The 11,159-nt window shown below is 40.4% G+C and overlaps 1 protein-coding gene across 1 annotated transcript; it reads right to left on the bottom strand.

Moving 5' to 3' along the window:
* Nucleotides 1-1,248: 1,248 nt before the first annotated feature.
* On the bottom strand, nucleotides 1,249-9,758 carry LOC133451555 (STAM-binding protein-like A). Its single transcript, XM_061730697.1, has 10 exons — nucleotides 9,638-9,758; nucleotides 7,438-7,662; nucleotides 6,748-6,823; nucleotides 6,574-6,669; nucleotides 5,608-5,986; nucleotides 5,281-5,405; nucleotides 4,685-4,822; nucleotides 3,811-3,923; nucleotides 3,593-3,692; nucleotides 1,249-2,257 (listed from the first exon to the last, which is right to left on the bottom strand). The coding sequence occupies exons 2-10, from the start codon at nucleotides 7,638-7,640 to the stop codon at nucleotides 2,201-2,203; spliced, it is 1,287 nt and encodes a 428-aa protein (XP_061586681.1). The 5' UTR covers nucleotides 7,641-7,662; nucleotides 9,638-9,758; the 3' UTR covers nucleotides 1,249-2,200.
* Between the last annotated feature and the right edge of the window lie 1,401 nt (nucleotides 9,759-11,159).

The raw sequence follows: 11,159 nt of genomic DNA, 5'->3' as shown, positions 1-11,159 counted from the left end.
ACTTTGGACTTTGGTCTCAGAGGCCCCTTCTAAATCAGGAACTAAAGAAAAACAATTGCTTTAAATCATTGTTTTCTTTAGTTATGGGAGTTACATTTAATGCACAAATGTAAGGTGCTTTTCCTTGACATGTTTATAGAATCAGAATCAGGTTTATTGGCCAAGTTTGAACATGCCAGACAGGGAATTTGACTCTGGTTATTTTGCTCACTGTACAGTAAATAGACCAATGGCTCTTATTACATATATACAATTAAAAAAAAAAAGGTGCAGCAGTATGAGGTAAACATGGTTATTGAAAGGTGCATTGTTACAGCATATGATTGCGGTTATTATTATTATTATTATTATTATTATTATCATTGCACAGTAATTGATTACTCTGAGACTATGAGTGATGAGAGTTCATCAGAGCAACAGTTTGGGGGAAGAAACTGTCTCTGAGTCTGGAGGTTTTGGTGTACAGTGCTCTGTAGCGCCGTCCAAAGGGGAGGAGTTCAAACAGAATGTGTCCTGGGTGTGAGGGGTCTGCAGAGATGTTACCTGCCCATTTCCTGGGCCTGGACAGGTACTGGTCCTGAATAGATGGGAGGTTAGTCCCAATTATCCTCTCTGCAGACCTGATTGTCCGCTGCAGTCTGTGCCTGTCTAGTCAGGTGTCCGATCCGAACCAGACAGTGATTTACAAATGATTTCTACTTTTTCAAACCATGAATTTAAACTAAAGAAAACAATTTCTGCATATCATTGTTTTCTTTAGTGATGGGAGTTACATTTAATGCACAAGTGTACTGTGCTTTTCCTTGACATGTTCATACATGGATATATTTGAGACAGGAATCTCCACACAACCCACAGCACCATCTGTTATCAACAAGCACTGCAGGCACTCTGGCTTACTTCTGTCAGTCTGTCTGTTGTTTTTTTTGTCCTCCTGTATCGTCCCAAATCCATGAGGAGAGATAGAGAAAAGAACATGGTCCAGCAGCCACATCTTGATAAACACAACACTCCGGTTGTCTCCTGCCGGCGCTACATCAGTGATCTCTCCATTTGAGGTATTGTCATTAGCTGGTGTTTGGAAAGCCAATCCAAAGTAACAGAATTAACATGTTCCCAAAAAATCATTGACATGATTCATGTAATGAAAATACACCAGATTCTGATTTTCTTGAATTTGTCTCCACTACTCTCTTATTCAGAACCTCAGGGAATATCACTGGACAAAAATGACAAAAGGATGCGGAGTAGATTCACCAACAAGTTTATTTTGTCTTGGCATTTACTTTGTAAGTATGGCTAATTGTTTACTCTTCTACCAAGAGAAGGGAACAAGCACAGAAAAGCTTATGGTTGAAATCATGAAGAAAGTGTTAGTAATGCATAACAACATGTAGGAGAAGGTACATTCAGATTTCCTGTTGCACACATGTCCTTCGATTAATAGGCACACGCCTCTCCCCAAAGTAAAAACAATAAGTTAAGAAATGAAAAGGTGTGTAAAAAAGAAAAAAATGGTGATTTCATAATATCCAGGGCTACAATTCAAAACAAACCCCGTTATATACTTGGCAACGGGTACTCTGGAGGGATGATATATGTAAGAAAATGTAATGCAGGGAAGCAACAGCCTGCATACCTGAGCTACCGTAGGCTTGCATTTCATCACGCACAGCACTTCAACAGCAGAAGAAAGAAAGGAATGGAGGGAACTGTTGACTTCACACCAGGATTCATATTGCACGATGAAAAAGACGACAACAAGAACGTTCACAACCTTGGCACTTTATCTGTCAGGCAGAACCGAACTTTGACAGTTTTCAGACAAAGTTCGGGCGACCGGACGCTTGGCGGGCACTGATGAATATTCTCAGCTGTGACAAAACAAAAGCTGAACTGGAAGGAACGATACTTTACACAGAAGACACAGAGGGGTCGAAGAGCCGGAGGTTTGACAGTCCAGTAAGTGGATAGTAGCCGTTTGCTTAAAAAGTGCATATTCATGTGGATATTGTTTCTTTCCTACAGGCTGAAAAGCTTCCCAACGTTGTTTCCTTCCTCAACTGAAGTCCTTGGAAATGGTAAACTCGGGCCGGCATTCCTCTCAGTACCGTCCTCAAAATAAAATGAGTGTCTGCTTGTAAAACGTCCGCGGTTTCAGAAAACAGTCCGAGCGTTCTGGTGAAGGAGGAGCAAAGCATCACCGCAGGTCCATCATGGACACGGCGTCGTTCGTGATGGTGATGTGTCCGGCGTGCTGGGAAGAAACACACGGACGTGAAACAGCAGGCAGTAAAAAGAAATGAAAAATGTACGGAGGGTTGGGGTTGAGAGAAATGGTGGGAGGTGAGGAAAAGAGAAGAAAACGTTCAACGAGAGGAGAATCCCTCCCAGGACAAGCTGATGCACATTTCACTTTATGCAAAAAGACATTTTGTTTGTTTTTTATTTCTTTCTTGTGCCTCGTTTGCCTGGTGGCAGCGCTGTATGTAGGTTTTATTTTCATCATCTTAAATAGTAGTATCCAAACAGGCTTGTACTGTGTATATTATTATTATTAATACATATTAATAATAATATACATTTCCTGCCACTGTTTGGTTTAAGGTTTTTCTCCCACTAGGGGAGTTTTTACCTGTCATTGTTTATATTTGTTTATGTAATAATTGCTCGAGGGTCATCTTCTGGTATCTGGAAAGCACCTAGTCCTAGAGACAACTTCTGTTGCAATAGACACTATATAAATAAAATTGAATAGAAAAATTCAATTATATACAGAATTGTTTTGTCCATCTCCTTCGCATCACAACATATCGAAGGGTAATTAATATCACAACATCGACACATCCTCCACTCACGTCCTTTTAAGCGTGTCCTCACTTGCCCTGTCCTGCTCCATCTTTTGTCTTGTTACTTTGCAATTAAAAAAAAAAAAAAAATGAAAAAAGTCAAGCTTTACCGAGATCATTTAATGCTTTGAAATGTCTCCCTTTTCATCAATGTGTTTGTTCCGTGTGCATGTGTATGTATGTAAAACATATGCAAAGTTAAACAGTCCTAAATCCACACCCTGTGAGGCAAGTCTAAACTTCCTCCACCGGAGTATTGACAAGATTTCTCCATACTCTTTCACACTAAAGCTACTCTTTAAAATAACACTGATGCATATTTACCAACGTCCCTAAGATGACTTATGTGATTTGTGCCTTTTGTGAGTTGGAGAAACAAGGGTTTTCTTCCAGTTGCTAAGTTTTATGTTTCTGAATCCGTCCAGCGAGACAGAGCCCAGACCTCGATGTGTCGTCTCAACCTCCTCCAGATGTTGCGTTCTGCTCTGATTCTAATTCTTTATCAACTTTATCATTATTGTGACGTAGATGATCAGATCAGAGAAAGAAAAAAAAGTCCTCAGATTTTCTTCTTTTTCTTTGATTGATGAAGACGAAGGAAGAAAATCAATTCATTTTATGTCAGAAATGCAATAGAAACTGTTGGGAAACTTCCCAACGAACACTTTCTTTTAAGATAAATCTAACTTGTACTTGAAAAACCTAAACAATCGTATTATTTTCTCACAGTTGTTTGTACTCACTGTAAACAGAGGGGGGTCTTTGCTGTGAGGGTGGAAACCTTTCTGTTTACACGAGGAGATCTCCTCCGTTCCTCGATCCGTCAACCTAAAGTAGCCGATTCTGACGGAAACACAGAACAGACGGTCACAACAGACCTGGGGAAATACCCCGGGAGTCTGCGAACAAGCAGAAAACAGCAAAAAAAAATAAAATGCTGCAACAAAGTTTTCTGACTCACTCGTTGAATTTCGGTGAGCAGACGATCGCGATGGCCTCAGGCATCATCATCTGATAGGAGCAGTGTGTGTGGAGGTCCACGCTGGACAGAAAGGCCGTCTGTGTCGGGTGAGTCTGGAAAAAAAACCCACAATTTTTAGTCAAGAAACTATTTTGCATGTTTCAATCGGCCTGAAAACATAAAGAAAAAAAACCCCAGAGGAATTGAGCCTCTGACGTGATGAGATCGCTGGTCTCTTGCAAATGTTCTATATATATATATATATATATATATATATATATATATATATATATATATATATATATATATATATATAAATATAACTTTTTACATATTTTTGTATTTATTCAGCTGTATCGTGCTTGACTGTGTTCTCTCTCTTTCTCTTCTGTATTCTATCAATCCATAAACTACCACTAGAGCTGGGTGTCATCCACATAGCGGTGGAGGTGGATACTGTGTCCATGATTGAGAGGCAATAAGAAGGTGAAACCAGGTTAATTCAGCGTTGGCGACTAGAGGCAAGACGGTCATGAAGGATGACGAGAGAAACCGCGTCAAATGCTGCAGGCAGATCGAGGAAAACGTGAACGTCTGCAGCCAACAGGAGGTGATTTTTACCTGAGCCGTCCCTGCACTGTGAAACCAGACTGAAACTTTTCATTAAACAATGGGTCATGAACCGTAAATCATAAACATTATTGCTTTCCTCTGCTCTACGAAAACTTCAGTTTGGTAAGAATGTTGAAAACAACTCCACCTAAGGAGCAGGGGCGACGTCTACATGCGATACCAGAGCAGAACTGGGTTTCCAGATGGATCATCAGCACAGGTTTGGGACTTAAGATGCATAGACCTGCTGATCTTTACTCACGTGTATCCATCCCAGGGTGATGAGGTCGTACTGGTCCTGTATGAGGAAGAGCTCCTCCTCGTTTTCTGTATCGCAATAGTCCGGCCCACCGCTCTGCTTCGGGACGATGACGTGGGTCACAGTGAATGCATTTCTGGTCTGGAGCAAGACACAAAAAGGGTCATCAAACGCTTATAAATGATGTATCGCAGGCTGCCTGCTGATGTGATGCCAGAGGAGAGCGTGTGAAGTACATTAACCAAGCTCTGGCTGCTGGGCTCCTGGCAAAAAAACACTCAGTCACAGTTCAAGGACAATGAGAGAAGTGTCGGCTTATGTTCCAGCCCGCTGGAGTGGGAGGTCAGCTGACGGCTCAGTTGCATTAAGGCTGCACAAACGAACATTCATAGGCTGATAATATCGTTAACCAGTTCAGGTTACTGAATCCAGGGATAACAAACTTCACTGACGATTGAAAGCCCTACGTTAAAAAGATAATAAGACCCATTTACTTAACAGCTCACTTATGCTCATTTTGTGCATCTTGTAACAAATATCTTTAGAAATCGGACTCCATCCAACCAGTTCAAAGCAGCTTGTCCCGTCCAGAGTCTTACCAGCTTGCCACAGAGGATGCCGCAAGTTTCTACAGCTCGGCTCGTGTTGGCCTCGGCCAGCCTCAGAAAGTTGCGGCACAGCTCAGCGGGAACGGCCAACTGCCGAAGGGCATCCACCATCGTATCTGCAGAAAAACCATAAACAAGAGCTGGACGGAAACGGTTGGTTCTTGTGATGCTCTCAAACAGGGCATGTTGTAAACGGGAAATTAAGTAGGTCAGGAGGAAAAATCAGCTCAGAAGGATAAGAACTCCGACACAGGAGCAGGGCCGCGCTTAAATCCCCCGAGCGCCGGCCCCCTTGTGGGAGGGAAAACATGAACTCACTGTTGTTCCCGGGGCTGACCAGAGACCCCGGCTTGAGCGAGCGGTCAAAGGTGGGCAGGCCGGATGAAGGGGTGCCGGCGGTTGCGGGAGAGCGATTATATTGATCCTCTGGACTCTCCGATGGTGTCGGGGAGACCTGCGGGGGGCCCCGGATGCCCGGAAGGAGGGGAGTGTCAGAGGAGGGTGCGGATGGTGTGGCGAACTCCAACAGGACTCGCTGCCGCTCCTTCTCCAGCTCCTTACGGCGGATCATCTCCTCGAAGGCACTGAACTCCTCCTGCTCCTGCTGCCGCCGCTGCATCACAGCGACGCGCTCCCGCTCGGCGTGCAGCGCACGCTGCTTGGCCTGCTCCCGCACCAGGGCCTCTTCCTCCTCTTTCTGAAGCACACACATGAGCTGAACTGAGGCAGGAGGTATCTCTATTTTAACACCTCTTGCTACATCTAAGTAATAAATATATCAAAACAAATCTTCAGTTGTTACAGATTTTACACGTTGGCAAAGTTTCCTGAGGTTTTACTGAAACGTCTGACATTTTTTGCTCAACCTTCGACAGAGACTGTTTTTACTGTTCTTAAGAGCCAATTTCGGGGGGGCGCAGTCAGCCACATGACTCCACTCCACCCTTCTCTTCTGCTGGGAGCACCTGTTGGGGGGTTTGTCATACAGCTTTGTGCAACCTACTTCTGAGGTGCAGCGAAAAATAAAGTTGGGGGGGAGATAAAGATGGCAAGCCTGTATAATTCTACTCTGATCTGGGTCTGTGATGTCACAGTCCCCTGCAAATGTGAACAACATGTTTTCAGACTGAAAACCCCAACCCAAAGTGACAGAAGAACCCAAATATATACACTGGAGCACAGGAAACATGTTTTTGTTTCTTTCCCATATCCCCTTTAAACATAACACATGGTACTGAGAGTAATACGAAAATAAATGCATGGCATGACATTGTTCCAGTTTACCTTTTTGATAAGATAATGCTCATATTCTTGTTCAAATCTTCTCAAAAGAGCCTTTTTTAGAACCTCTGCTTGAGGAAATGCAACATCCTTGAGCTTCTGTTGAAAAAACGAAATGAGGTAAATGTTAAACTTTTCTGCAAAACACTTCAGAGTAAGGAAAAGCGCTTCCAGTACCTTTAGTGTGTCCTTCTTCTCAGGAATGTTGGCAGTCTTGTAATCCCGATGTTTGGGAAGTTTCTCGATAAAGAGCCTGAGCGAAATCACAAAAACATCTTTGCATATTTAGTTGAACATCATTCTGTGCTGCAAAGGCGGAATTCAGAATTGAAAATACGGAGAAATGCTAACTAAATACCAGTATCTACTAGTAGCAAACACAAAGGTCGTTGCAATTCAGATACCAGCGTCAAAATATGTTCGCCAGCTCTGATGAAAATAAGCATATTGTGATCCATCAGTATTCAAATCTTTGCACTTCATCTAATATTAGCATCATGTTGACAAGGTGTTTTAAACAGGGATGTTCATTATAAGGCTGCGATTTCAAGAGGGGGTAAAACTGTTGCTAAACAAATCAAAAGCAGCCTTATTCGTCTATCAGGTAAACAACACATGAAGAAGCGAGAGGAATTTCATTAAGACTGGCGAACCACTGCTGAAGAAGAACTGAGGGAAGTTCCTCAAACACAGACATAAAGCATCAGCAATATCTGACTAAATCTTAGACGTCCTTGTCGTGGATGACCGGGACAGTTAGAGAGTGTTTAACCTGCGTAAGGCCACACAACAAAGGGAGTGCATCAGTTTGTATCTGGAAACTCTGATTCAGCAGGAGATCATAAAGTAGCCAGAAGACATACTCACGTGATGTATTTATTGTAAAGGACGAATGCGTGCTCGATGTTGCCCTCCTCCGTGTAGATGTTGGCCATGCGGATCATCTCCATGCCCGAGCGGAAGTAGCGGCGCGGCGGCACGTCATCGTTCACGTCCACAGAGCTGCCCTTCTTGGTTAGAGCCCGGACTCGTTTCTCCGGCGGCAGGCTGACATCAGTGTGATCCGCCATCCTGACAGCTCAACCTGGCAGACTGGAGAAACAGGCCGAAAGGCTTAACGCTGCACGGTAATGGTTGATAACACCAGTTCAAGTCATGCACACCATCTCACGTCTGTGCTGTGTTCAAGTTGAAAGAATATAGAAATAGTCGAACTTCTCCTTCACATAAATCGTTTCACAGTAATGCTTTAAAACTTGTGACAGCGGCATATTTTTTAAACTACTGTTTCGGTTTCATTTGAGTGATCTGGCTCAAAAACTCCCCATCACAGAGTCAACCAGGGGAATGGACTGCTTTGAGAAGTGAAACATCACCCATCTTCACAAGACCTTGTTTTTAAATTAAATTTTAAAAAAAAACCAGTACATTTAAAGACATTCCTTTATTCTCTACTGGTATCTTAAAATAGAAGCAGGAGCACCCATATCTAGGAAACACAAACAGGTAATATACGGTATGTTACTGATCTCACCCTATCAGAGCTTGAAGAAATAAAAAAAACACAGTCATCAAGGATCTTAAAGAGACAGTTGGAAGTAGATACCAGGACTAAAGTTCCAGTGTAGCATTGGAAGGAAGCCATAGTCAGAAATGCTATATAATGTTCATAACTATTACGTTTTAATAGTTCCATTAAGAGTCTGCCCTGACATGTTGCACCGACTGAACCAATTAAACACCGGCTTGAGATGAAACTGTTTGCCCCCTTTTTTCAGCTAGTTTGAAGGTAAGTGAAAGGTATAATGTTTGTCCTGCTGGATGAGACATGTGCCTCACTTCTAACACACAAACACACACACACACACGCACACACACACACACACACACACACACACACACACACACACACACATGCACATGCACACGCACACACACACACACACACACACACACACACACAATTGAGACCCCAACACACTCAATAATTATATGCTTTGAGGAAAAGACAAGGAAAAATCCTTGTCTTTTTCATTAGAGCGACTGGAGGTTTTTTACTTTTCTTCCAAGATCAAATTGGCACAAAGGCTTCATCAGCATGCTGTCAAGTTTAGACAAATGGCTTGTATTGATTCTGCCATGATGGCTCCTTAGCAAGCAGCCACGGCCTTCAAACTCACAACAAGAGAGTTCCAGTTGACAGTTTTGCCCACGAGGTGTGGCGCTGATGAAAGAAGGAGCAGAGGTTCTCGTATGCTGTGAAGAATGAACTACAGTCTCTGATCTTTGAAAATGTGAAGCTGTAGCCTCAGCCTGGGCAAAACAATGGGATTAGAAACTGGACACATATGTGCCACTAAACAAAAAAAACATATATATATATATATATATATATGATTATTTAATTAGGGAAAATATGGATTAAAACAGCTCAACATTGTACTGTACAATGTTGAGCGTTTTAATCCATATTTTCCCCAATTAAATAATTTTTATATATATATATATATATATATATATATATATATATATATATATATATATATATATATATGTATATATATATATATATATATATATAAAACACATCATGACACTAAAGTCTCCCTCTTGTCATTTTCTGAAACTTGGCAGCCCTGTTGTACAACTGAAATATGTTTCAGTTGTTATTAATATTTAAAACGCCGCTTGAAGATGTAATGTAGAAACATTAATAAACACATTAACACATTAATAAACTAGTATAATAATAAACTAGCATAATAAAGTAGTGAGTAAAGCGGGTTTAGCTCTGCCTAACTTCTATCTAATATTGAATTGACAAATACCACGTACTGTTGAAGCACATTTTACGCTCCCGTCAACCCAGACAGAGACACTGCGGGGTCATAAAGATGTTTTTATTGCGTCTATTATTATATAATAATAATTATTATTGAGTGTGTGGATGGGGATGTTTGTGGACATGAGCCGCGCTAGCGATGCTAAGGTTACCTGAGCTCTTAGGTTACCTGAGCTCCACGTTAACCCGCTGAAACCACCGCGGCAGCTTCCTGGACACCCTTACCTGACCGAGCCGTGAAAACGAAGCTCCCACGGACCTACATGCGGACCAGTGGTGAGGAACAGAACCGCGATCGCTCCAGCAGCTACCAAACACCAAACCAGCACTTCTGCTCACTTCCGCAAGCAACAGTACTTCCGCCTGACGAGTCACCGCGTCATCGGTGACGTGAACTTACTCTAAATATATATTTCCTTTATGTTTTTTTTATCATGGGTTTTAATAGATCCATGGTTTTAATATACACTTCTAATAGATACTATGGAAGTAAATATGCGTCACTAGGATTTGATTTAAAAATGCCACTGAAAATCTAATGTTGTATGTTTGTACTTTTTCAGTGTGGAAATAATAATAATAATAATAATAATAATAATAATAATAATAATAATAATAATAATAATAATAATAATAATAATAATAATAATAATAATAATACATTTTATGTATTATTATTACATATTATTATTTTATGGACCTCTTCTCAAGATGTGTCTTTAATAAAGTATGAATTGAATTGAATTGAATTATTTGTATAGCGCTTTTCTAGGCACTCAAAGACGCTTTACATTAGTAAAAATCATAAAAGCAGTACACTCAACAACACTAAAGACCCTTTACAGTAGTATAAAAGAAATATATTCAACAGTACACTTATTCCGTTTTCTATTTTACTGTATTTTTTATTTTTCATACTTAATTATTATAATAATAATAATTAAGATTAATTATATAATAATTTATCTTTATCGTTTATTTAGTCTGAGTTCATGTTGCTGACTTTGAGCTGCTAGTAACACCCAAATTTCAATATTCAATATAATAGATCAATAAAGTACTATCTTATCTTATCTTATCTTATCTTATCTTATCTTATCTTATCTTATCTTATCTTATCTTCAGAATACATTTTAACATTGTCATTATTTCTATATGGTTGAAGTTTCGTTTATTTATTTATTTATTTTCCTCTCAAGCTAAAAATTCACATTGTTATTTCAAAGTTATCATATTTAGATAGCATTTTAAATAGCATTTTTTCAGTTGAGCTTTCCTGTGTAAAAAAAAATTGCCATATAAAAAAAAATTCAACCCTTCAAAATTCAAACGCACATTTTCAGTCTCTTCAGAAAATATTTCCAGTCTTTTCAGAAAACCCAGGGGTCTCGTTGCTTTGTCCATTGCATTTATTGTCTATGACCTGATGGGATTGCAAGATGTGCTAAAGTAGTTTTGAAAAAGGAAAATCAGCTGGAAAGACTTGTTGGAAATTGAGGCAAATCAGAATCATCTTCTTACTTAGATCAACACATGTCATTCATTATTTTTTATATCTTTTGAAATTGGAAACCCTTTTTTTAGAGGTACTTGCTGCAGGAGGCTGAATGCCATGAGAATTATACCTAACGCAGTGGAACTGGGGAAAAACGAGACAAACTGTGTCCCGTATTCATTAAAAACTGAACGAATTATTTTGGTGTCAAGTTCACAACAATCCAGTGTTTTGAGGCATAATCAAGCATCA

This window comes from Cololabis saira, chromosome 9, assembly GCF_033807715.1.
Source record: "Cololabis saira isolate AMF1-May2022 chromosome 9, fColSai1.1, whole genome shotgun sequence".
Taxonomy (NCBI): Eukaryota; Metazoa; Chordata; class Actinopteri; order Beloniformes; family Belonidae; genus Cololabis; species Cololabis saira.
The sequence above is the reverse complement of the archived record's forward strand: the minus strand, read 5'-3'. Positions and strand labels throughout refer to the sequence as shown.